Source organism: Eptatretus burgeri, chromosome 4 (assembly GCF_056783735.1).
Source record: "Eptatretus burgeri isolate ZD-2024b chromosome 4, Ebu_testis_v1, whole genome shotgun sequence".
Lineage (NCBI taxonomy): Eukaryota > Metazoa > Chordata > Myxini > Myxiniformes > Myxinidae > Eptatretus > Eptatretus burgeri.
Genome location: NC_140964.1, coordinates 58,360,984 through 58,388,465, shown reverse-complemented (window position 1 = coordinate 58,388,465; position 27,482 = coordinate 58,360,984). Strand labels below are relative to the sequence as shown.

The 27,482-nt window shown below is 47.1% G+C and overlaps 1 protein-coding gene across 1 annotated transcript in view; it reads right to left on the bottom strand.

The window, feature by feature from the left end:
* The window catches only part of ACRBP (acrosin binding protein), a 77,963-nt gene that overhangs the window by 29,404 nt on the left and 21,077 nt on the right, over window positions 1-27,482 (bottom strand). Inside the window, exons 2-6 of the mRNA XM_085876540.1 lie at window positions 27,239-27,463; window positions 22,095-22,189; window positions 17,149-17,310; window positions 13,785-13,949; window positions 10,253-10,539 (exon numbers count right to left, since the gene is read on the bottom strand). Coding sequence (XP_085732666.1) covers window positions 10,253-10,539; window positions 13,785-13,949; window positions 17,149-17,310; window positions 22,095-22,189; window positions 27,239-27,463 — 934 coding nt within the window. The remainder of the gene's footprint in view (window positions 1-10,252; window positions 10,540-13,784; window positions 13,950-17,148; window positions 17,311-22,094; window positions 22,190-27,238; window positions 27,464-27,482) is intronic.

The window sequence follows — 27,482 nt, the reverse complement described above, 5'->3', positions numbered from 1 at the left end:
TATATACATGTATATACATATATATATATATATATATACACATATATACATATATATATATATATATATATATATATATATACATGTATATATATATATATATATATATATATACATGTATATACATATATATATATATATATATATATATATATATGTATATAGATATATATATATATATATATATGTATATATATATATATATATATACATATATATATATATATATATATATATATACACACATACATATATATATATATATATACATATATACATATATATATATATATATATATACACACATATATATATATATACATATATACATATATACATATATATATATATATATATATATATATATATGTATATATATATATATATATATATATGTATATATATATATATATATATATATATATTGTTGTGGTTACCAAATTCGCAAACCACCATTCAGGTCCCTTAGGTGAGGTATCTCGGTAAGTGCATGTGTAGTTAGGCCCAAACCCGTTGTCTAGTGGGAATACATGTCATTTATGCGTGCTGCGACTCTTCAGGATAGCCGTTTTTCTTTTACTATCTTTATTTTGGACCAACCGCCATGATTACCACCACAACCACAACATCAACCACCAACCACAACGCCGCTTCACCACAACCGCCACGACCTTCCCGTCACACCTCGCAACCGTAGCATCGCCACCGTTCTTGCCCCGCTGTGGGTACCGGTGTTGGACTCGTGCAGGGCACGCGTCGAACAGCGTGTACAAAATCACGGATTTTGTGCTTCAAAAACGGATCAAAAACGACACACGCCCACTTTTTGCCGTCCAATCGGTGAGCGAGGGGCGAATTGGCCCCGCCCCCAGAGCGATCGATATATGCAAATTTATGGATCAAAAAGCCTTCACGCCCACTTTTTCTCGGGCCAATGGGGAGCGAGGTGAAAGGTCGAAGGGAGGGGGTCAAAGATGGGAGGGGGTCAAAGATGGGAGGGCGAAGCTTCGGGGCTGATAAAAGGACCGTGTTCGTCAGTCCGGGGGAGGTCAGTAAGAGAGTCCAGAGGCGGAGAGTAGGAGAGTAGGAGAGTCGAGGAGAGAAGTGAGAAAGAGAGTCAAGAGGCGGAGAGTAGGAGAGTAGGAGAGTCGGAAACAGAGAGTCAAGACTTTGCGGGCGGTGGAGCTGCTCGTCGTGTGCGTTGGAGTCGGAACGGAGGGGACGGAGCTGTGGAAAGGCGGCGACACCAGACGAGGGGGTGCTCGCGTCGTGCAGGAAGCTGCACCCGAGGGAGGCCGACAGCGCGACCTGGCCGAGGTGGAGACGCTCGTCGCGGGATAATAAAGATCCTCTATACCCCGAGCATCAGCAACCCCCTCCTGTTTCCCCCCGCGCTGAGATAGTGCGACCAAGGGGGCCCCTTTCCCACCCCCTACCAGACACCGCCCGCGAGGCCCGCGGAGTTGGGGCGCCATCGCCGCTCCTCGTCTCATCACCAGACGGGTAGGCCGACCCGGTCTCGGCCTCAGGCCCGCCTCATCCTTGAGGGTATTTCTTTTCCTTGGTTTTGGGTATGTGTTGTCGGCGCCGTCTGTGAAGTAGAATTGTATAAGTGTTGCCGTGTGCTCGGTAGTCGGTATTAGCTCTGCATTGTGTCTTCGCTTTTACATTTGCTTTTTGTGTAAATTGCATTGTGTCTTTTCTGTGTGCTTTTGGTGGAATTGAATATGTGTGCTTTCCGTTCATCGCGAATAAATGTGCTTTGTGTTGAACTGTTTCCCGCTTCGCTTCGTCATTTCTCCCATTGAACCCTCATCTTGCTTCACGTAAAGGGTTGGTAGTGGGCTGAGTACGCCCGATAATTAATCGAACCGTCGAGGTCGACGATAACACCGCTCGGTTATTCTGATAGTACGGAACGGGTCGCTTAAGTGGCCCGTGTCCGAAGTCGACCTGCGGCGAGGTGCGATCGCCCGGTCTACCCTCCGCGTGGGTACTTAGGTAGGTCGAATTTGGCGAGCAACCCTATCCCACGCGGGGGCTGATTGGCTCGATCGCGGTGAGACCGAAAGGTCCACCCGTGACTGGTTCCTGGCGTTAGTCCGAGAGGGTCACGACTGGATTGTCCGTCCGGTGGGCGACGTGCCGCGATTCGAGTTACGTGGCCGTCAGCACGCCGGCGGGCGCGAATCAGTAACACTGGTGTCAGGTCGTGCGATACAAATCCATCGCCCTCCTCACGGCACTGGTATCGGAGAACAGGAAAACGGGCTCTCCTGTCTCCGGCTAAATTCACGGGAATCGGTCCAGGGGTGAGAGAAGCGACCCCCGATTCCCTCCAAATTACAAGCGAGTTAAATTAACCCTTCACGAGAAGCAAGATGGCGTCTCAAGGCGAGCGGGTGCCGGGTGGATTAGGTATGTGTAATAGTAATGTAGAATCCATGGCTCAGGACGAGATCACCGTGCAAGAGAAACCCGTACCAGAAGGTTGGGAAAGGCATCGATGCCGTTCATCTGGTCGGTTTTTTATTATAACTCCACCACTAAATGTAGTCAGTGGGAGTGGCCAGGGCAGGTGACAATACAGCACGTTATGGAACTCGTGCAGAGCATAATTGACGGAATGAAAGAAGGGAACAACGAAATGAAGAGAAATACGCAACAAATGGAAAATAAAAAAATGGATGGAAACGCACTCGAAGCGAAAAACCAATTAAAAGAAAGCCAGGAGGAGACAGAGGAGGGATTGAAGGTCGAAACGGTGGAGTGTGAGAAAAGACTTCAAGACATGACGAAGAGAGTTGATAAGCTGGGACTGGAGGGAAAAACGGAGACAGAGGAACTGGGAAGACGGGTAGAAAACCACAAGCGCAAGCCGGAAGAACAGTTAGAAGCCAAAGCAAAGTCTGAGTGTGCGGAGATGAGAAAGGAATTGGAAAAGAAAGTTTCTGAGTTACAGAAACACCAAAACAAAGAGAGGGAACTACAAAACGAACTGAGAGTGTTAAAAGAGGAAAGGAAGAGAACGGAAAATGAAACTTTAAGAAACCACACTGTACAGATCGAACAGCTGGAAGCGAAGGCCAGACTAAAGAATGAGGAACAAGAAAGAGTAATGAAGGAAGAACGAATGAGACAGGAGAAAGAAATCAGTCAGTTGAAAGAAATGACGAGATTGCAGAAGGAGGAACAAGAAAGACAGTGGAATAGAAAACTGAAAGTATGAATTTGAAACTGAACGACAAAAGGAAAAAAATAGGTTTGAATACGAGGAGAAAGTAAAGGAGCAAGGAATGAAGCAGGAAGGAGAAATCAGGAGATTGAAGGACACAACGAGATTGGAGAGGGAAGAACGAGAGGAACAATGGAATAGAAAACAAAAAGAACGTGAATCTGAGGTTGACCAATTGAAAGAAAAGCTGAGGCTGGAGTACGAGATAGACAAAGAACAGCGAATGAAACACAAACAGGAGATTAACCAAATGAAGAAAACCATGAAACTGGAGAAGGAAGGACAGGAGAGGAAACGAGGAAGAGTAATGAGACAGCAGCAAATGAAACACAAAAAGGAGATTAACCAAATGAAGCAAACCATGAAACTGGAGAAGGAAGGACAGGAGAGGAAACGAGGAAGAGTCGTGAGAGAACAGCGAATGAAACACAGGAAGGAAATGAGCCAATTGAAAGAAACGATGAGATTGGAAAACAAAGAGCAGGAGGAACAGTGGGAAAGAAAACAACAACTCTATGAGTGTGAAATTGAACAACTAAAACGGAGGGAGAACGAACAGCTAATGGGGCTCAGAGAGAAAGAACGACTCAGATGGGAAAGGAAAAGGAACCAGGAAGAGACAGAAAAAAGGAACCAGGAGAGAAAATGTATAGAGACACGGGAGACAGACAAAATAGAGGAGAGACAACATGATGAAGACGGGGTAAGTGACGCGCACACACACACGGAGGTAGTGGAGGATAATGGGGGTGAGCTCGCGGAGCGTGTGGGGACCCAGTGCGAGCACCTGGATGGCCTCCTCCAGGAACGAGGGGAGGGAGTATGCCCCCTCGAGGCGAGTCACGACCAGGTGAGTTCGGTCGTGTTTTGCGAGGTTGAGAGGACGGGTGCTGTGGACGGGTGCACGGAGAGCTTGGGGGGTATAGAGGCCCCGGAGACCCTTGTGGGGACACGAATCCCCAGTGTGGTTGTCCCTGTGTGTGTGGTGCAAGGTGTGAGTGCGTCCCCGTGTGTGGAAGCGACCCCCCGTGTGAGTGGTGTGGTGGCGATGGTGCCGGAGTACGTGCTTCCCAGCACGCCGTGTGTGGATGAGGCACCGTGTGTGGAAGAGGCCGTGGGTGTGAGTGAAACGGCCTGTATGAGTGAGGGACCGCGGGTGAGTGCCCCCGCGTGTGTGGGTGAGGGACCGTGTGTGGAAGAGGCCGTGGGTGTGAGTGAAACGGCCTGTATGAGTGAGGCACCGCGGGTGAGTGCCCCCGCGTGTGTGGGTGAGGCACGGAGTGTGAGTGAGGCACCGCGGGTTAGTGCCCCCGCGTGTGTGGGTGAGGCACCGTGTGTGGAAGAGACCGCGTGTGTGAGTGTCGCCGTGTGTATGAGTGAGGTACCGCGGGTGAGTGCCCCCGCGTGTGTGGATGAGGCACGGAGTGCGAGTGAGGCACCGCGGGTGAGTGCCCCCGCACGCGTGAGTGAACGGCCGTGTGCAAGGTCGCTGTGTGCAAGGGAGACCGTGTGTGTGAGAGAGCGGTATGAGAGGGAGATGTCGGTTGGCATGCGGGAGCACGCAGCCGCATCTCCCGGTGTGAGTTTAATGGTGTGGACTGTGTGCGTCGTAACACGCAGGTGTGCGTGTGTTGAATGGCGACGACGAAGGCGACAGAGTAAAGAAAGCCGAGTAGCGGCTGTAGTTGTTTCGGGGACCGTGCCGGGTTCGCCCAGCAGTGAGCACGCGGTCCGTGCTGTGCAACGCACGAGACCGCCACGTGCTCGCTTGCGAGAGTGAAGTCCTGGTCCGGAAACGCCAGCGGTGGATTTGCCGATCCCGCGGACGGACAAAGTTTAGGCAGGTAAATGGATTTGGACCGGACGGGTTCTCCACGCGATCGTGTGTGTTAAGCTCCAACGGGCAAAGCACATGTGTTCGCGTGGGGAACCCCTCGAGACGTGGGGCTTGTTTTTTTTTTATGCGCACGGTGACGTCATGGCTGCACGTGTGGTTGGAATCCGGCAGGAGGGGTATCTCTGCCGGATGGTCCCGTCCAAGGAGGGACGAGGAACACGTGCAGCTGCATGACGTCACGGGCAGGTGCAAAGTGCGCGAGCTCTGAGTTGCCGCGCAGGTGCTGCGCATGAAAAAAAAAAAAAACAAGCCTCACTTTCGGGTGCACAGGATTCCTGGGCAAGGGGTGGAAGACCCCCTTACCTGGGCACAGGATGGAAACTAGTTAGGGGGAAGGGTTAGCTTAGCGAGACCGACTTCATGGGGCAGGGGTAAGTCCTCATGGAGTCCGTGGAATGGATTAGGTAGAGGGATTGTAGCCAGATTTAGGTTGGGAAATAAAATGATTTATTTGGAGACAGTGACAGACTTGTGAATGTGTAGAGGGGACGTAGTTTAGCTACGTAACGTTAAATGGAACGTGCTATAGCTTAAGGGACGACGTGGGAGCACGAGTTAGTTAGGGGATGCAGTTAGAAGGATGGCAGAGTTCAGTGGTGTGTGTGTTGAAGAGTTGGTGAGTTGTGAGGTGAGTACTTGTTGAGTGAGTGAGGCCAGCGGGTCTGTGTGAGTGGAGCGAATGGGGAATGCATGGTGCGATGAGTGATTGGGGGGAGGAGTGACTCCCGCCCAAGGGACCCCGGGGTCAGTGTAGAGTGAGTTAGCTGGGTTAGTCAAATTGAAAAATGGAGGTCGTTTTGTTGTTGGTGGGAAAGTAGGCTCGAGACCCATTTGGAGGGGTGCAGGAGCCCTGTTGACGGGCTTGGGAGCGTGGCTGCGAAAGGTGAGTATCGCTGAGTGGGTACCCCGGGCACCAGGCTAGTCGGCCGTGGTAGGCCATGGGCCCATGGGGGGCCTGGATAGAGTAGTGGGCACGGGTGCGCCTGCTTGGTGCGGGGGCCCGGGGCGCCATTAGCCGCGTGGGCAGTGTTGTGGGCACGGGTGACCCTCGGAAAGGGGCCCGGGAGGCCGGCTTGCCACGTGTGCGTTTCAGGGGAGGTGCCATGGGGGGCACTCCCCGGTGTTAGGGAGCTGGTAGGCTCGGAGGCAGTGTAGTGCCCGGGGGTGCCATAGCGGGAGATTCGGCAGAGGGTCGTGCCTGCCAAAGGGAGCCACGTGTCCCAGCCAGGAGACCGTGTGAGGGCACGGAGAGAAAATTGGGGGGCGAGGCCCGAAATTGTGAGGACACCAACACAGGCGACGGGAATCTGGGTTGTTAGAACCAATAGTTTAAGCGAGAGGCGCTTGTTGAAGCCCCGGGGTAGTTTAACAGTTAATGGTTAGGGTAGATTAGGAGATGTACCCCTCCGCACCATCCATCCCCTCGCTGTCGTTGTGGGCCGCTGGACCCACTTTGTGTTATAGATCGCTGAACTCTGGGGAGGCCATTCTGAGGCTTGAGTTGGGCCTCGACACAGGACGCTAGCTCTCCCTTATTCCCCTCCGGGAAGGGAACGTAGGGGTTGGGAGTAGGCTAGGTGACAGGATAGGTTAGCCGAACAAGGACGATAAAGGGGGTTAGGGGACGATTTATAGTGGGGGAGTAAAAATAAAAACAACAGAAAAAAATTAAGTTGGGGCTAAATTGGGGTTTGACAAATTAAGGGAGTGGGTATGTACAGTGACAGGCAAAGGCGATAGGTTGGGAGGGAGACAGGTAGGTAGGTCCGAGCCCACCTTCCAAGTGGCCAGCACCACCGCACTCCCTCCACCAACCTCCACGGAACGGCAAAGGCTGGCCAACTTCATCGGCAGCTGTTGTTTTGCTGCGAGGCCTGTGCCGGCTGGATCGTCTGCAGCTGCTGTGCTGCAAGGCCTGTGCCGGCCCACTTCATCTGCCGGCTGGCTGTTTTTCTTCAAGGCCTGTGCCGGCCAGTTCATCTGCCGGCTGTGTTTGCCTGCAGCGGCCTTCTTCTGCGGGCTGTGTTTGCCTGCTGCCTTTGCCATGCCATGCCCACTGCCCCTGCTCACCAGCCCCCGTTCAATTTTTGCTTTGCCCCACCCCCCCTGTTCATTGCCATGTGCGCCAGGATCGTAAAAGCAACAATTTGCAAGCTGCGAGAACTGCCCTGTTGGCAGCTACAACACGGGCCTGCAGTGGCGGCCCGTGCACCGTGTTTGCGTCCATCCATTCATCCATCCATTCATCCATCCATTCGTTGTGTTCATTGCGTGTGCCACTTGAGCTGGCACGGAGACTGCGTTTGTGCAGCCCATGCACCGTTGTGGTTCACTGCATTCGGTCCATCCATTCATCCATCCATTCGTTGTGCTCATTGCGTGTGCCACTTGAGCTGGCACGGAGACTGCGTTGTGCAGCCCATGCACCGTTGTGGTTCACTGCGTTCAGTTCAAAAGGGAAGGCCTTGGACTGCGTGTGAGCAGCCAGCCACGTTCCCTGTCACCTGCATTGTTTGAGCCAGAGACTGCATGTGGGCAGCCTGGCTCCCTGCTAACTGCTTTCTTTTTGCAGAGTTCAATGATCCTGGGCCATGGTTTAGTGTAAAATTTGTAAGTTAAGGTTAAGATGTACTGTACATATGAGTGCGCCCCCGGCATGTTTGTCTTAGCGCCGGCAATTTTATTTAAGTCGTCCGTGTGAGTGAGTTTGTTTAGGTAGTTACGCAGCCCTCAGGTTATTTATTTTGGGGACACGAATACCATGAATGTCGCACTCAGGGATCCGTAGGTAAAATGTACTAGGGGAAAACTACACATGATGGCACACGAAAATTTGACGACTCGGGACGAGTCTGTAAAAAGGGGAGGGGGTAGTGTTGTGGTTACCAAATTCGCAAACCACCATTCAGGTCCCTTAGGTGAGGTATCTCGGTAAGTGCATGTGTAGTTAGGCCCAAACCCGTTGTCTAGTGGGAATACATGTCATTTATGCGTGCTGCGACTCTTCAGGATAGCCGTTTTTCTTTTACTATCTTTATTTTGGACCAACCGCCATGATTACCACCACAACCACAACATCAACCACCAACCACAACGCCGCTTCACCACAACCGCCACGACCTTCCCGTCACACCTCGCAACCGTAGCATCGCCACCGTTCTTGCCCCGCTGTGGGTACCGGTGTTGGACTCGTGCAGGGCGCGCGTCGAACAGCGTGTACAAAATCACGGATTTTGTGCTTCAAAAACGGATCAAAAACGACACACGCCCACTTTTTGCCGTCCAATCGGTGAGCGAGGGGCGGGTGGCCCCGCCCCAGGGCGATCGATATATGCAAATTTATGGATCAAAAAGCCTTCACGCCCACTTTTTCTCGGGCCAATGGGGAGCGAGGTGAAAGGTCGAAGGGAGGGGGTCAAAGATGGGAGGGCGAAGCTTCGGGGCTGATAAAAGGACCGTGTTCGTCAGTCCGGGGGAGGTCAGTAAGAGAGTCCAGAGGCCGAGAGTAGGAGAGTCGAGGAGAGAAGTGAGAAAGAGAGTCGAGAGGCGGAGAGTAGGAGAGTAGGAGAGTCGGAAACAGAGAGTCAAGACTTCGCGGGCGGTGGAGCTGCTCGTCGTGTGCGTTGGAGTCGGAACGGAGGGGACGGAGCTGTGGAAAGGCGGCGACACCAGACGAGGGGGTGCTCGCGTCGTGCAGGAAGCTGCACCCGAGGGAGGCCGACAACGCGACCTGGCCGAGGTGGAGACGCTCGTCGCGGGATAATAAAGATCCTCTATACCCCGAGCATCAGCAACCCCCTCCTGTTTCCCCCCCGCGCTGAGATAGTGCGACCAAGGGGGCCCCTTTCCCACCCCCTACCAGACACCGCCCGCGAGGCCCGCGGAGTTGGGGCGCCATCGCCGCTCCTCGTCTCATCACCAGACGGGTAGGCCGACCCGGTCTCGGCCTCAGGCCCGCCTCATCCTTGAGGGTATTTCTTTTCCTTGGTTTTGGGTATGTGTTGTCGGCGCCGTCTGTGAAGTAGAATTGTATAAGTGTTGCCGTGTGCTCGGTAGTCGGTATTAGCTCTGCATTGTGTCTTCGCTTTTACATTTGCTTTTTGTGTAAATTGCATTGTGTCTTTTCTGTGTGCTTTTGGTGGAATTGTATATGTGAGCTTTCCGTTCATCGCGAATAAATGTGCTTTGTGTTGAACTGTTTCCCGCTTCGCTTCGTCATTTCTCCCATTGAACCCTCATCTTGCTTCACGTAAAGGGTTGGTAGTGGGCTGAGTACGCCCGATAATTAATCGAACCGTCGAGGTCGACGATAACACCGCTCGGTTATTCTGATAGTACGGAACGGGTCGCTTAAGTGGCCCGTGTCCGAAGTCGACCTGCGGCGAGGTGCGATCGCCCGGTCTACCCTCCGCGTGGGTACTTAGGTAGGTCGAATTTGGCGAGCAACCCTATCCCACGCGGGGGCTGATTGGCTCGATCGCGGTGAGACCGAAAGGTCCACCCGTGACTGGTTCCCGGCGTTAGTCCGAGAGGGTCACGACTGGATTGTCCGTCCGGTGGGCGACGTGCCGCGATTCGAGTTACGTGGCCGTCAGCACGCCGGCGGGCGCGAATCAGTAACAATATATATATACATATTCTTCTTCTTCTTTCGGCTGCTCCCGTTAGGGGTCGCCACAGCGGATCATCCGTATGATCCGCATAGAGATTTGGCACATGTTTTACGCCGGATGCCCTTCCTGACGCAACCCTGGTCGCCTCTTACGACACAGGGATATGGTACACCTATTTTAACCGGGGTATACACCGGCCCAGTATACTGGTACTCATTTCGCCGACCTCCGAAGGATGACAGGCTGAGTCAACCCACTGGTGTATTAATTCAGTGGCCCAACGGGGCTTGAACTCAGGACCTTTTGGATCCCAAGCTGCTGCCCACATATATATATATATATATATATATATATATATATATATATATATACATATATATATATATACATATATATACTGTATATTTACACATATATACAGTATATATATATATATATACACAGTATACCTAATAAGTAAGTGCCGAATGCAAATGAAATACTAGCATGATATACACATATGCACACCTGGCGTTTTGCATCTGACTGCTGTTGAGTATCTGGGGTGCCGCCGTCATCAATCGATTTTCATTTCCCTTGTTAGGTCTGTGTCTTGCAAAACTGGAATCATGTTCATATTTCTTGTGATCCTGTTTCTCTTCCAGAGACTTTACCACAAGCTGGGCAAGTTGGTTCATTTTGTAAGCCTCAGAAAGTGCTGCAGCCTTTGCCTCTTCCATGTGTGGATGATGTTTTAATGTCTGTTCAGCAAGGTCTGCCAAGCCCTGGTTCAACTCTTCACTGATGGGTTGTGGCTGCAGAAGATTCCATAATATATTTTAGAGTAAGGAAACACAGGAGCCATTTAGCTCTTTCCACAATTCATTCACTTAACCTTCAATATACAGTACTTCTCTTCTCTATGCTCGGAATATTCCAAAACTATCTAAATAGAACTTCACATCCATGTCCGAATATCAAGAATTTACATATCCCATTTAATCTCAAGGGAAGGAATTTGTCCCGAGTACTGAAATCCAATACCTATTGTTTTTTCAGACCCCCTGAGATATTTAATGTCCTCAAGCAACTTGCCAAATTTTCTCCCTTTTTCGACACAAGATCAAGGCTCATGGAAGAACCAGGTGATAGGAAGCAAAAAGGCAACACATTGACAGTGGGGAGTGGAGCCACAGTTAGACACAACAAACAAGGGGATTAACGAATAGGAAAAGACGAGAGAGGAGAGGGAATGAAACAGTAACCTGTGACTGAGAAGGTCAAGGTCGATAAAGTTAATTTGGGAAGAAAAGATTGTGGAGTGCTATGGAGAATGACAAGATATGGTTGTGAAACCCTTTTGATTAAATTGGATATTAAAGGGGCAAGCTATTTACTAGGTATTGAAGGGATGGTTCATACTCTTGTGTACATCGTGCACAAGAAGGGGTGAGAGGTCAAAATCTGAAAAAGTTTGCTTACGTAATAAACAGATGAACCCTGCCTGCTTCCTCCATGCCGAACCCTCTCCTTGTTTCCTTTCCATCCCAAACCATCCTCGATTCCTTCACTCCCTGACACGCTTTACTCCTTTCACTCCATGCCCAATCTCTGCTTCCTTCACTTCCCACATCTTTCTTGCTTCCCCTACACCCCACCCCCCTCTTTGTTTCCCCAGCATCCTGGCCCCTCTCTTCTTCTCCTGTATCCCACCCTCTGTTTCCCCAGCATTCTGCCCCCTTGCTGCTTTTTCCGCAACCCACCCCCTTCTTGCTTCCCCAGTGTCCCACTCCATCTCTGCTTCACCAGCATCTCGCCCCCACTGTTTCCCCAGCATCCCGCCCCTGCTGCTTCCCCAGCATCCCACCCCTGCTGCTTCCCCAGAATCCTGCCCCCGCTGCTTCCCCAGCATCCCGCCCCTGCTGCTTCCCCAGCATCCCACCCCTGCTGCTTCCCCAGAATCCCACCCCCGCTGCTTCCCCAGCATCCCACCCCCGCTGCTTCCCCAGCATCCCACCCCCGCTGCTTCCCCAGCATCCTGCCCACTACATGCTCATACCATGTCCCATTCAACAGCTCCCTTCCCCACCTCCACCTATCCACACTCCCCCACTCCTTCCCCTCTTTCTCCCCCTCCCTGCCAACAGCACAGGTCAGGTCAGGTTTGAGAGCATGCGCCAGAGCAGTGGGGCGCTGCGTCCACTTTCTGCCAGTACGACAGGGGCCTCCGTCTGGCCACCCCCCAGGCAGATGCCTGGCCCATCCCCATCTCCTTGAGAAGCCAATCAACCTGCTGCAACCACGAGGCACGAGGGCGGCATTTATATTTATCTATTTATCTCCATTTTCAATAATGGCGACTGCTAATTTGCATATTAATGAGCTAAATTTCAATGTTATCAAATTGTAACTGGGTTTATCATGACCAGTGACCCTAAAAACATGGGTGTAGACACCTCAACCAGGCTATTTAGAAGCTTACTTTTGGAGATATTAAGAAAAATAGGAATTTTGACAATGGCCACCGCTAATTTGCATATTAATGGATTTCCACAAAAATGCTCAAGGGTGCCAGAGTGGCATCAATCGGAATATTCATTCAGATGGTCCGGTGATCAGAAAATGCAGAAAAACATTGTGTGGACCCTAATGCAAGGTCATCTTGAAATATGGTGTTTGACATCCAGACTAAGTACTTCAAGAGATTAAGTCCCTCAAACTTTGGGCCTCACCATCAGCCATGATCTTTGTTGGGCAGACCATATTTCCAAAATGACCCCCAAAGCCAGCAGGACATCCATCGTCGTTGGCATATGGATATAATTGATCATACAAGGTCTTTCTTGGCTAATCTGAACTTTTGACAAGTTACAATGCCTTTTGCAGCTTCATGGGGTACTGCTCTCCCTTGTGGGCTGACGTCTCTGCCTCACACCTTGCACTTCTTGTTGCCATGGCGACGAAGCTGAGTATCTCGGCCTGTTACTTTCGCATCGTAGGCAGGTTAGTGGCCTCTTTGTTTTCTATCGCCTCCTCTTTGGTCTTGCATTCGCTGCCCTCTCTTGGCACTGTCCCTCCCAGGTTTCTGCAGGGTGCACCTAGTCTGTCAGTAACCCTATTCTTGTTGAACTAGCAAAATCCAGGCTCACTGTTGACCTCCACTCATTCGATCCTCTTGTCTCTCATCTGTGGAAGCAACTTCCCCAGTCTGTTCAATCCCATTCTTCCCTCCACATCTTCAAGACAGCTGTTCACCACTTCCTCAGGTCATCCCTCATCCATACTCATGGTGTCTTCCACCCCAAATGACCCCAGTCTTGAGCACTCCCGCTTTCCAGGTTATTGTGACCCTCCCCCTTCCGCACCCTTTTTTGTTGTGAGGATGGAACAGAAAAGGTTTGTTCCTTTTCTGTTCCATCCCCACTTTCCCCTCCCTCTTCTTGCTGTGTTTCATTCAGCTTGTGTGCAGCTTGTTGACCCACATGGGTCCTTCCCCCCACCTCCCCTTGACCTCACTCTCTGCTTTTGGTGTTTCCCCCTTTCCATTTTGCTATCGCTCTTCCACGAACCTCGGTCATGTATAAAAACAAACAAACAAACCCAAAACAAGAGTTCAATTCCGATCTGGAGAACATTTGTCTTCTGAAATGCATCGTTTCCTGCTGGCACCAAACCAAAATGACAACCTCATATAGGAATATTGGATTCCAAAGGGGAATCAATCCAACAATGGGTCGACTTTCACACCTATGCTGAAAGTTCAATGAACCTGCTGCAGCTAATACACAAGTATCCTGCCACCAACTTTGCTCTTGTTTATTCCCACTTGAGAACACGGAATATATCCATCTTACACTTTCAATCTATCATATAAAACGACATACATCCTAACCCCGACACCAATCCTTGCAGTGACCTTGGAACGCATTGCAATCCACAGGCATTGCGGAAATGTATTCCTCCTACTCCCACAATAAAGTGAAATGTTTTGCTGAACACGTCTTTTTTTAACACTGCTTGTGCATGTGATGTAAGATTAAACGTGGTTGTTAAAATCCACCTGTTTTAAGGAGAAGGTGTTCTCATTGCCATCTTGAATCGCCATGGGAATGTCCATACGAACAGGGATTGTTGAAGAATCCTTTGGCTTCTTCAGTTCAGACAGAAAATCCACAAATTCCTTCAACAGCTGGTCTATTTTCATTGACACCTCGAATGGCATGTCCTGTGGAATTGCAAACGAGCATCCTGGATGATGGAGATCCTGTTTGCCGAGCATCACGAGTGCGCTTTCGATGTCTCTGCATTCGCTGACTGCTGTGGGACAACTGGGATTTGCATAGCCTGAGCCCCCGACCTCATTAATGACTGCAAACTTTCCCTGTATTTTTCAGCAGTTCATTTTTTTTTTATTGTTAATTCACATCAGCACAATTTTTAATTTATTCTCCATTTTCTGTGTCATGGCCAAAGCAACGAATATGGTACGTGGCACCGAGGCTGCGATGTGACTCAGGGGAAGAGAGAAATTATTTATCGATGGTACAATTTAGCAGTTGCGTGTGTTTCTCTTCGAGTTTAAAAGGAAGTGTGCAGCCAAACCATTTTGCATTTTCAATTATTAATGAACCAATTTTCCGAGAGACTTCACTCAACAGCATGTTCAAAACCATGCAATCACTTCCTCAGGATGAATTCCCACGAATTTAGTTGAAAGGTCGCTGCTAGTCCACCAACCAGCTTTAATTGAGTCGACTGCCTTGTCTGCTTGCAGTTATCGAGAATCGCATGCACGATTTGGGTCTAACATGATTATACTTTCTAAGCTTTGCCAAAATCATGAAATTGCTCAATTAAATGAATGGCGAATAAAAAAAATTCATAACATAGTGAGGAAAAGCAGAATTAAGGCAAATACACCCACCCCACTTCCCTGTCACCCCTACTCCCACTCCATGCACTATTCGCAACTCTCATGGATCAATTTTCTGCACAATTAGCATCAGTTTACAGCTTCTTTGCTTTAATATGCAAATTTCTGCAGTGCAGCAGAAATTACACACAAGGCAACTGTGTTACAAGTTCAGGATTGAGCCCTGAATTACAAGTGTGCAAGTTCAGGACCTGAGCTGCTTACGACTGGGCAGCCAAACAAGTTTCTCCATTTCTGTCATAGAAAGTCGAGGCTCATGGAAGATCTAGTTACCTTCAAATTTGAATAAGCAACTGTTTTTAATCATTTATTATGACTTTCAACAGTAACACAAGGAGGAAAATCGAAAATTATATTTAGACATAACTCTATGAAATAACTACAGTTATATATATATATATATATATATATATATATATATATATATATATATATATATATATATATATATATATATATATATATATATATATATATATATATATACATACACACACACATATTGTTGAATATGTCAGGTTCATACAGTTGCCAGGATTGAATCCCGACCAAATGCGTCAAAGCGATCACGACGGCCAACTGCTTCAATTATTCTGGGTCGGATCATGGGCCTGTCTGCCACGATACAGTATGCCAATGGAACCAATGAGCAAGTCGATGCATCAGGATGATCGGTATGATATGCCCGTTCTCTAATAGCAACTGAGCGGAGTCAACGGGCACAGGGACGGTCTCGTTCTGGACATTAATCACCCAAACACAATCTGTCCTTTAATGGACATGTATAATGTTCATGGCGATCAGAAAAACTCAAATGCACTCAGAGACTGCATGGTATTTTAAAGTGTATTGACACACACAGGGCGGGAATACAAATGCGCAGCTGCTCTCGTCCACTCAGGATGCTCCTCTCTCACCTCTCTCTTTTCCCGTTGATTGTGTCAGCCATAAATATAGCCACAACCCCCCCGCCCCCTCCTCCTCCTGCGCCCGTGACTTCCTTAGCCCCTCCTAGCTTCCAAACTCATTGGGCGGAACTTCACCATGCAGCAAGATAATGATCCAAAACACAATGCCAACACAACCAAGGAGTTCATCAGGGGAAAAAGTGGAAGATTTTCGACTGGCCAAGTCAATCTCCTGATTTAAATCCAATGAAGCATGCATTTCACTTGCTGATGAGGAGACTAGAGTCAGAAACCCCCAAAAACAAACAACTGGAAATGGCTGCAGTCAAGGCTTGGCAAAGCATCTCAAAGTAAGATACCAAGAGTTTGGTGATGTCATTGAGTCACAGGCTCGATGCAGTTTTTGCATGCAAGGGATATTTATGCAACCAAATACTAACTATTATACGACGGCACTTTAATTTACTTTAAGTTAATTTGTTCCAACACTTATGCTTTCCTAATATGGAGGGACTGAACATAAACAGTGCTCTTGGTCTACAATGGTAAAACATGTATGTATAGAAATACCAATAAATAAAAGCTAACCTTTTGTAATCTTGCCTCATATTCATCATTTTATCTGAAATACAAATTTCTTGTGTTTATAGCAACAACAACAAATTTGACTTCACTGTTCCAATACTTATGGAAGGCACTGTACATAATGAGGAAAGGAGGAATAAACAAAAAACGAGTAACAATGGCCCAGAGAGGAACCATGCCATGGTTGTGGGGATGCTGGATGATGACAGAGTGGAGACCTAGAAAACTTGCGGAGATAGCTCCTGCTTGTGAGGAGTGCAGAGACCCCGCTATCTGATCAGGATTAGCAGTGACTGCTCAGTCTCCTCAATGCCTGGGTTCCTGACCTGGACAGTGAGAGTGAGGTATGCTCTTCTCTTTTGCCCCTGCCTCTATATTTCTGAAATCCTGGCAAGTTTCTTTCTTTTCCTTTTACTTCCCCCATCACCCTGCCATTGACCTTTGACCATCAAATTATCGCACCTCCCTCTCTCCCTTCCCCTCCGCCCTCTACAAATTCAGTGGTGCAAGGAGAATGATGGAGTGCACGCAGATGCAATGACTGAGTAATTATTGCAAGTACTGAACTGCATAAGATAGCCTGTACATCAAAATAAGTTAAAAGTGAATGCTTTATTGGAGAGGGTGGAAGCAACTATCAGGCTGCTCAGTTGAGTGTCCTTGGTATTTGTGCCTCATGTCTTGTTAGTAATTTATTAAGTCCCAGCAGAAGCCCATGGTAACGGTGGATTTCAAGTTTGGGTGAGCCGTATGTGTTTCAATACGTTTGGCAATATAGTGTGGTTCTAAGCATCTCCCTCCTTAAGAGCCACATGGTCTAAACTGCTTTTTCAGACCATCTACCATCCAAATTATTTGGCCTCCATATTCATTGTGCATTTTGTCTTCACACCCTTTTATTCCCACTGCCTCACACGTACTCCAAACATATTCATCCACGTGTAGGACATGATGTAAAAATACAATTAATCAACAGGAAGAAAATAAGTCAAACAAACCTCACTCCAGCTTTCTTCTGCTGAAGTGTTAAAGGTGTTGAGTGGAGTTTGCTGTGCCGTAGATTTTAGATGCAGATAATTGAGCTTTGCTGATGCTCCATGGTGGAGTGTGGAAGGATCCTTCACTGAGCCATTCACCAGTGATCGTGGGCAATTAATTCTCTGCAGTGAAAAGAAATGTGAAACAAGCAGAGGTACATTCAAAGTACACCGCCCCCATGCTGTTTAAATAAATAACAAATCCTCCAGCGCGTAGCATTGCCGGGGTGCCTTCGGAAGCCGCTGATGCCGCCACGCAGCACATGGAGACGAAATTGGGAGGGAGTGGTGTACAATAATTGATTGATTAATTGATTAATTGCATGTTTAAAATAAATAAATAATAATAGTAAAATAATTAATTTCTTAATCAATCGGCGAATGGCATCCCAAAACCACTACTGTTTCATCCGAATCTGTAACTTTTTGAAAATTATGTAATTCATCGAAAAATGAATAATTAATCGATTATTTGATTAATCAATATATCACAAACACTATTTATAGCCAAATCACTTGTTCACTGTCATGTCCAAATATCAGCCTCATAGCTCAAAAGGTGCCTGAGATATTGCCCACATGAGAAAGAAAATAAATAATAAATTAATAAATCGATAATAATTAAGTAATTAATCAATTAATTGATTAATCAAAAAATAAAAAATAAAGTTTTTGCCAAAGCACATCATGAGTTTTGTCCCCAAATTTCAGCTTCCTAGCTCAAACGATGGCTGAGATATCGCCCAGACGAACAAGAAAACAAACAAATGAAAAATCACTCAGAGTGACACTTGGCGAAACCGAACGGCACTCGGTCAAACGCGTACCTCCGCCAGGCCGAACAGTTTAAATTTGGTATGCCACTGATAGGTCGGATCTGAATCTGGACCTGAACCAAAATCAAATCGGCTTGTTCTTGTCACCTCACCAGCTCTTCCACCTCGTTTTGTCACAAGTCATCCACAACTTTTAGAGATATCATGCTATACATCGTTTTTGGCCCCATGTCTCAATGGTGAAGAATCACTTAACAAAATTTTGGATGCCTATCCAGATTCGAATCTTCACCAAAGTTAAATCAATTTGTCCTCACACACACAGCCGGTACACAAAGTTTCTGTGGAATCCATCCGTAACCTTTTGAGGTACTGTGCTATATTATAGTTTTCGGCCCGATTTCTCAATGGTGAAGAATCACTTGAAAAAAATCTCAAATCCGGATGCGGATTCGGATCTTCACCAAAATCAAATCAATTCTTCCTAGTGGCACTCCCAACATGTACACCAAGTTTCGTGTGAATCCTTCCATAACCTTTTGAGATATTGTGCTCTATATCATTTTTGGCCATTTCTCGTAATGGTGAAGAATCAATTAAAAAAATTCTCAGATCTCGATCCGGATTCAGATATTCACCAAAATTTAATCAATTCATGCTTGTCATACACCCAACCTGTCCACCAAGTTTCGTCTGAACCCATCCATAACTTTTTGAGAGATCATACTATATATTGTCACGGTTCTAGGAACCGTATGCATTCAAACATACAGCTGACCCAAAGTTAGTTATGCCATTGAGTATATGTGTAGAAAGATTCCCTCCTCGTGTTTAGTGGGAAATCGAAGGGGTGCGTTGTGATGTTTTTTTAGTTCGGGGAATAAATCTTTATAACTCATCCCCCATCATGATCCACTGTCCACCTGCTGTATCTGAAGGCCCATTGGCCGGGGCAAAATCTTTGTGTTGTGGGTTCTTCTTGATGAGTCCAGACACATGTGGAGGGGGGGGGGCAGGTTTCTCCCGGCATGGTCGAAACCCCATCCAGAAGGGGCGGACCCATGGAGGCCCTGTCCAATCAGGGCGGACAGTGGCGTTGGCTTCACCAAGGCTCATCCCCGCTGAGAGAGATCTATGGGTTACGAAGCGATCCTCAGCATAGAGTCCTTGGCTGGGAGATAAATTACGGCACCATCCTGAGAGGGTAGAGAGAGAATTCTGTGTGGGTCGGCCGTGTTAGCTGGAGTCTGAGGTTGGAGAGAAACAGCGTTGGAGCGAGACAGTGGTTGGAGTGAGATGGTTAGAGTCATGGGTTGCCAAAGAATGAAGGAGGGTCATGACATGGAGGGTCTGCCCGTGTCTTGCCTCGGGGGCCTGTCTGTTGCGCTGGTTCGAGGGCACTCGATCTTGACCAGATCTCTCATGGATCCTGTCGGCGGCCCTGGACCCCGTCTCAGACTCCGCTCTGCTCAACCCGGGCTCCTTCGCGGACAAGGTCTCCACGCGTGTGCCTGTGGGTCGAGTGGTTCCCCGGTAGACGACACCGCTTTGTTAATTAGGTAAATTGGTTCTGGACAAAAAGACCCTACGCTACGCGATGGAGGTATTGGCGTCCACGGTCGGTTAAGCGACCGGCCGCCTCACGGAATTATCCGTGAGCGACGGCCTACAATTCCGGGAGTCTGGTGGGAGACGATGTAACTTTCCCCACCTCACGGTCGTTCTCACCACTGGACCTCCAGCCCGCAACAATATTGTTTTTGGCCTTTTCTCTCAATGGTGAAGAATAACTTAAAACATTCACAGATCTAGATCTGGAATCAGGTCTTCACCCAAATTAAGCGTTGTTGTCCTTGGCCAGTCCACTACAAAAACAAAAAAAAATTCAGAACGATTGATTGAAAACTCTGGCCAAAAATCATATGACAAACAGACAGACAGACAGACAAATGCGACAGACCAAAATACATATTTTTAGCCAAGTAACAAACAGAGTAAAAACTGAGTACTCCCTTCCTTCGGTGCCCGGTGATGAGATCATGCATCGCCCGGATATGGAATTGGGATGGAGCGGTGTACAATTACCACCTCCTTGTTACATCCTACAGGAATTTGTATATCAAACACCGATGATTTATTGTTGGCACAGATGAGAGAATACTGTTGCGAGTCAAGTGGGGAAGCTATGGGCTTGTACTTTCAAGGCGGTCCTCGTAACCATCTCTCTGTGATCCTATCACAATAACAGCTGAGTGCTTTGGCCCTATAAATTATGATCACGATATTTACATCCTTGCTGTGCGTGATAAAATCTTTTACTCACAGATATGTGCAATACAGAGCAAGGAGACTCGGGCCAGGCAAGCATTATTTCAAAAAAACCTCCACTTGATGAATTTATGAACACACTACATCAATAAAAAAAATTAATGGCAATGTGAGTGTGTGTGTGTGTGTGTGTGTGTGTGTGTGTGTGTGTGTGTGTGTGTGTGTGTGTGTGTGTGTGTGTGTGTGTGTGTGTGTGTGTGTGTGTGTGTGCGTGTGCGTAAGCGTGTGCGTGTGTGTGTGTCCTCCATAACTACAAAACCATGAAACCTAGCAGCCTGAAACTTTGCATGGACACTAAAAAAAAACTGCAAGGAAGTGGATGAGTGAAAACTGGATGTTTGGTTAAATTAAAACACCGCTTTTGAAGATAATTAACGGCCTTATTTAATTATATCCTTCATCAGGCAATCCTTGGTCACCTCGCTCTCTGGGGTCTTAAGGCGTTTCTTGGGTAACTACGCTAGGGTCTGAAGCCGCCATGTTTTTTGGCCTGCTCAACCATGCCTTGACTTGGAACAGGCCGCAATGATTTCTTTACAGAAATTTTTTTTTTTCACTTTCCTCACTCATTTTATCGAATGCCTGTTCAACATAGCTGCAGGTTGTCTCAACTCAGTAACACCCTATTCATACAATCGAAAAATCGAAGTAAAAACTGTGCAGTTCTCCACACAGAGAACAAAAGACTCAAGGGAGAATTGTATTGGTGGAACTCTGATTCTTTCCTACTTGGCCACATGAAGCTCAACAGATATTGACTTGGTACTGGAGCAGAGGGTATGAGGAGAGACTTCAGCGTTTTTTATGTGGTGCATCTCGCACGATGTACGATGACAGTGCTGAGCAGTAAAATAACAACGGATATTTTCACTTCATTCAGAAAGAATGGCCTGCACACATGCACTGTAGGTTCTTGGCAATAAGACGCTTTTGGTCAACAGTATCACTGAGAGTTCGGTTTTCCCATCCTGTGATAATTCTGAGCCACCAGAATGGGAAATGCTGCCAGATTCCCCACCTCATATTCCCTTCTTGTGCTTTCTAATTCGCAAACTCCTCGATGAGCATGGATCACAGGTTTTTAGCCAGTGTTGTGACCATAGAACGTGATCCTCCAGTCTCTGCTGATGCAATCCCTCTCAAGGATGGTGGTCAGGAGTGTCACTCCGTCCCTTTCTCTGGAATTTTGCAAGGTGTAGCTCCACCTGTGACCGCTAATTTGTAATCAGATTATATGTTGACGAATTTTGTAACTTCCAATGTTTATTCTGCCGAAAGTGATACGTCTCCAAATGTCCCCTGAGCAATAGATGGTGTCAGCCAGATTATCGCCAAGTTGTTTCGATGGAATATCAGAGTTACTCATGCAAGGAAAAAAAGCACAAAGACAAAAGGTGCAATGATTACTCAAGTATAAGTGAACATCTCCACATAAAAACATGTCATACTCTTAATGCTAAACTCCCTTCACCACCCCCAGCCCAGTTCATAGAAATTATATGTGCATCTCAACTCCTCACCAGTGAACAAGTCAACAATTACTCATGACTGTGGGTGTCATACAACACACTTTAAGGGCTATTTTCTGTTCCGCTATTATTTGCTTAAACATTTCCCTGTGGGTGCATATTATGCATTCTGTACTCCTACACTCTTAATCATAATTTGGTTGAACCAACGTGGACTGCATTTAATCAGGGCTGTAGTTTGTTTTGATGTTCTTCGAATGCAACTAAATATTTGAGAAGGAGCATACATGCCGTCGTTCCGGTGACTTTAACATGGAATGTATACAAACCATACCTTGACATAGTACGCTCTCTGCTGGCAGCGATAGTAGCTGAAGCGACAAAAACTTTTGAAAACGGCTTTGTCATCAATATCGGCACATACATGGCCTGTGGCGGGGACGAAGGAACAAAGGATGGGGATGGCAGAGAGAATCAAAGCAGATAAGATGAATTGTAAATACATGTCTACAGTTTGTTACGCACTCATATTCAAAATGTACGTGTCAGCTTGAAGTGTGTCAATTGCAGCAAATTCAATAACATATATTAAAATGGGCTGGGACAAGGTTGTTGATGTCTCTTTAGCCCATCATTTCAATTGTGTGCAATGATTTAGCATTCCAGGTGAAGACCCTCCATGCTATTTGCCTGTAATAAGGATGTCACTTGTAACAACAGCGAGAACTGCTTTGCATTACATGTCCCCCAGGGGCAAATCCAGGAATTGGGTAGGGGGGGTTTCCAAATAACAGAAAATCTAAGTCATATGAACGTTATGAAAACTTTATTGCAGCTTTCAAATAAATGCACATTCACATATTCTTTGTTATGCATGTATTGTGCAAAAATATATAAAAGTTAATTAATTTAATATTAAAATGCATAACTAAAAATAAAAAATCTTGAATTCAATAAACTTCAAGTTTCAATCTTAAATATCATGACTCGTGAGAGCTACCTGAGTGATGGTAGTGCCTATATGACATACGAGAAGGAGTTCTGGGTGACCAGGGAACCCCTGGGTTTGTCACTGTAATGGTAAATATTTTTTTGTTGGGAGGGTGGGGGGGGGTGTTTCAGAGCAACCAGGAAACCCCCCTGGATTTGCCACTGTCCCCTACCAGTCCCAATGAGAGAAGAAGAAACCCTATACCCACCATGTTTGGGTCGAATCGGCAAAATAAAAGGAAAAGCAATTTTCATTGACTGATATCTTTTGTAGACTAGAAACCAAAAAAGACAACGAGGATAACAAACCAGAGATTCAAATTAGTTTGCTGGAATGCATGCTCAAGCCGATACCGAAACCAAAAGGAAGAAGAAGAGCTTTTCAACCCACCGTGTTTCATTTGTTTCTAGGCTTTGCCGATTTAATCTACACTAATAAATGCCAATGCGTGCGTGCGTGTCAGTGCGTCTCCTCTATAACTCCAAAACCGTAAACCTAGCATGCATACCAAGAAAACTCCAAGGAAGTGCAAGAGTGAAAATTGGGTGTTTGGGTTAATTAAAACACCCCTATTGAAGATAATTAACAGCCTTATTTAATTATATCCTTCAGCCTAACAGCTCGCTCTCCGAGGTCTTAAAGCGTTCCCTTGGTAACCAGACTCGGTCTAAAGCCACCATGTTTTTTTGGCCTGCTCAACCATGCCTTGACTTGGAACAGGCCGCAATGATTTCTCAACGATAAAGTTGTTTTTTTCACTTTACTCACTCATATTATCGAATGCCTGTTCATCGTAGCTAAAAATCACTGTATACATCACTTTTGTAAGTACTCCAATCTCCTAATTTTCAAATTAGGAGCTTAGACTGATTTCATGCGTTACATGATATGATTTTCCACGATTTACTCTCATGGACAAATGAAAGTATATCATCGAAATATTATTTCCGTTGTGAGGATTGGTTATCGTACGGACTAAATAAGTGCTGAAATCTGTTGTGAGATCTGATGATTTAAAGAAACAATGAGTCTTACAACTAAGCTGATATACTTATTTACTTTAAGCAAGCGAGGCTATGTTGCCTCCTTCTCCGTAGATACACAAGAAAATGTGAAATTTCCAAAGCATTAAACTTGTCTTTTTCGAATGTTTGGAGAAGTAGATTGAGTGAACCAAAAACTTTAGGTACGTGCCAAAATTAGCCAGCTTCATTGAGCTATATGATTTAATGCATTCACTGCTCGACCTCGTGCCGTGTCCCCCAGAGGGACTGCCTATCCAAAGCGTCTGCCAGATATGTGTCTACATTTTTGGAATCTTCGTGAGGTGCACTACAGGGAGTCAAAGCAAATCTGGTGAAAAATGGACGTTTTAAACCGAAAGCATGGACCCCGAACCACCCCGTCACCCTGAGCAAGTGGTTCGTGCTCCATTGCCCCCAGCGAGGGGTTCGTGCTTCGTCTCACCGAGCGAGTGGTTTGTGCTCCGTCGTCCCGAGTGAGTGGTTCGTGTTCCGTCGCCCTGACAGAGTGGTTCGTGCTCCGTCGCCCCAACAGAGTGGTTCGTGTTCCGTCGCCCCGAGCAAGTGGTTCGTGCTCCGTCACCTCAACAGAGTGGTTCGTGCTGTCGCCCTGAGCGAGTGATTCATGCTCCGTCGCCCTGAGTGAGTCGTTCATGCTCCATTGCCCTGAGTGAGTGGTTTGTGCTCCATCACCCCGAGGGAGTGGTTCGTGCTCCATCTCCCAGAGCGAGTGGCTCGTGCTCCATCGCCGTGAGCGAGTGGTTTGTGCTCCATCGTTTGTTGCGAATGCTTTGTGCTCCATCACCCTGAGCAAGTGGTTCATGCTCTATCGCACTGAGCGAGTGGTTCGTGCTCCGTCGCCCTGAGCGAGTGGTTCATGCTCCGTCGCCCTGAGCGAGTGGTTCGTGCTTTATCACCCTGAGCGAGTGGTTCATTGGCCTTCACCCTGAGTGAGTGGTTTATGCTCCATCACCCTGAGTGAGTGGATTGTGCTCCATTGCCCTGACCAAGTGGTTTGTACTCCATCGCCCTGAGCGAGTAGTTCGTGCTCCGTCGCCCTGAGTGAGTGGTTTGTGCTCCGTCGCTCTGAGCGAGCGGTTCGTGCTCCATCGCCCTTAGTGAGTAGTTCACGCTCCATCGCCCTGAGCGAGTGGTCCATGCTCCGTCACCCTGAGCGAATGGTTCGTGCTTTGTTGCCCTGAGCCAGTGGTCCGTGCTCCATCACCCTGAGCGAGTGGTTCATGCTCCTTTGCCTTGAGTGAGTGGTTCGTGCTCCGTCACTCTGATCGAGTTGTGAAATAACACCCGATTTCTGAGCCGTTTGCTGTGTTAACGTGTTTTTTAAATTACCGAGCCAAATTTTTTTCCATCCATCTCACACACAGCAGTTAATAAAGATTAATGTTTGTGAATATATCCCTGAAACGTCCGTATAAATACAGCGTTGTTTTTCAGTGAATGCTGCTCATGGTTTTTGGGTTGTTCATGATATCAACCAAGTGTGTGTGTGTGTGTGTGTGTGTGTGTGTGTGTGTGTGTGTGTGTGTGTGTGTGTGTGTGTGTGTGTGTGTGTGTGTGCGTGCGTGCGCGCTGTTCATAAAGCATTCTGTAACTCTTTTGTTTGTTTGTTTTCCTCTCTCCCCTCTCTCCCCTCTCTCCCCTCTCTCCCCCCCCCCCCCCCCCTCCTCTCTCTCTCTCTCTCTCTCTCTCTCTCTCTCTCTCTCTCTCTCTCTCTCTCTCTCTCTCTCTGTCCCACCCATTACAGTACAGCACCCTCCTCCAACACCTCTCTCGCTCTCCCCTCTCTCTCTCTCCCCTCTCTCTACAGCACCTCTCCCCTCCAACACCTCTCTCTCTCTCTCTCTCTCTCTCTCTCTCTCTCTCTCTCTCTCTCTCTCTCTCTCTCTCTCTCTCTGCCCCCTCGCATTACAGTACAGCACCCTCCTCCAACACCTCTCTCACTCTCCCCTCCCCTCTCTCTCCTTCTCTGTCTCTGGGCATACCCAGATGGTGGTTATGTCTGGACAGTGTTTGTCTCCAGACATGTGCAAGCAATGTTTATCTCTGGCCAGCTTGACTCTGGATGTGTCTGGGCAGTGTTCATCCCCTGATGTGTCCAGGTGGTAATTAATGCTCCACTGCATGTCTGCCTTCCCTTCCTCTCACCTCACACTGTCTTCCCTTCCACCACCCTTTCTCAGTCCCCCACCCTTCCTCTCTGTCCCCTCCCTTCTCTCTCCTCTCTCCCTCCCCTCTCATCCTCTTCCCCCCCCCTCTTTTTCTCCCTCACCCCTTTCGTATTCCTGTCAGGCAAGCGTTGGGTGGTATTTGGTCATATTAAAAATAACCCGATGTACATACTGTACATTAAGCAAAAACATGCGTACAGCTGATATACCTGGTATCATTCCAATTGCACTAGGCCATGGACAAACACTCTGGCCTTTGGCCTGATGACTGCCAATCTGTGCGACTTCATGCATTGGTGGCGCTTGATGTGATATTTTCTCTAAGTTTAAAAAGGGCATAACTCTGTGAAAAATTGACGAAACGCCCTGGAACTCAAACTTTTTTCTGTAACCTATCATAATAAAGCTATGCACAAAGTTTCAGTTGAGTATATTAAAGTGTATGGGAAAAAGTCTGAAAAACCACAGGTGGGACGGACGGATGGACGAGTGGATAGATGGACAGAGAGAGAGAGAGAGAGAGAGTGAGAGAGAGAGAGAGAGAGAGAGTGAGAGAGTGAGAGAGAGAGAGAGAGAGAGAGAGAGAGAGAGATAGAAAGAAAACCTATAGTCCCCACTAGTGAAACCGGGAGGGGACTAATAATTACCCCTCTCATGTGAAACGAAAAGTGGGATTAAGCAATTGTTTCACTTTATCTGTTTGTCTACAGATGTCAGTTTATGATCAAGGAACTACTTAATTTCAAGTGAATGTTATATTTTAAACATTGCAGAACACAAATTGGAATATGAATCAACAAGCACGAAGAACAAATTTAATGTGTTAAGTAAGTTGGTGTAAAAGATAGTGCACCAACAGCGATAAACTTCTGAAAAAAAAGTTTTTTGTTGTTTTTTTTCTACAATCTTTAAATTCTTAATTTTATTTCATTTGTATCATATACGTGAACACTGAACAACACAAATCGCCTTCTTGGCACTTTCAAAAACATTCCATTTTGCAGTACTTGGACAAAATATGACGCCATTGTATGTCGTCTCGACCAATCAAATTTTCCGCTCATTCTCTCAACATTGGAGAAAATCGAGATTCACTCAAAATGGTGGCATATAGGAAATATAGATTGTGGTTGGTAAACAAATAATAAAGAGTTTAACAGACCCTTTCCATGTCCTTTTTTTTTCAAGACTGCATGGGGTAAGGTGTTCCATGAACTCACTTGTTTACTTTGTCAATGGCAGCAAGGCACTTCAACCGCTTGCCTCAGAACCTTACCGAAGGGGATGGCTCCATGGTTTTCAAAGCCATCCAACCGAAGAATCAGCTTATCATCACAGCCGCTACGAAGCCGCAAGTCACACCAAATCTTGGCTTTCCAGGGAGGGCGTATATACGAGAAGAAATTTGCATACTCAGCGTCTGACAGTGGTGAACCTGCTTTGTTCACTTCAGTTGATCCTGTTGGTTGGACACCAACCAAGAGAATGTAAAGTCCAAGGGCTGAAAAAAAATACATTGA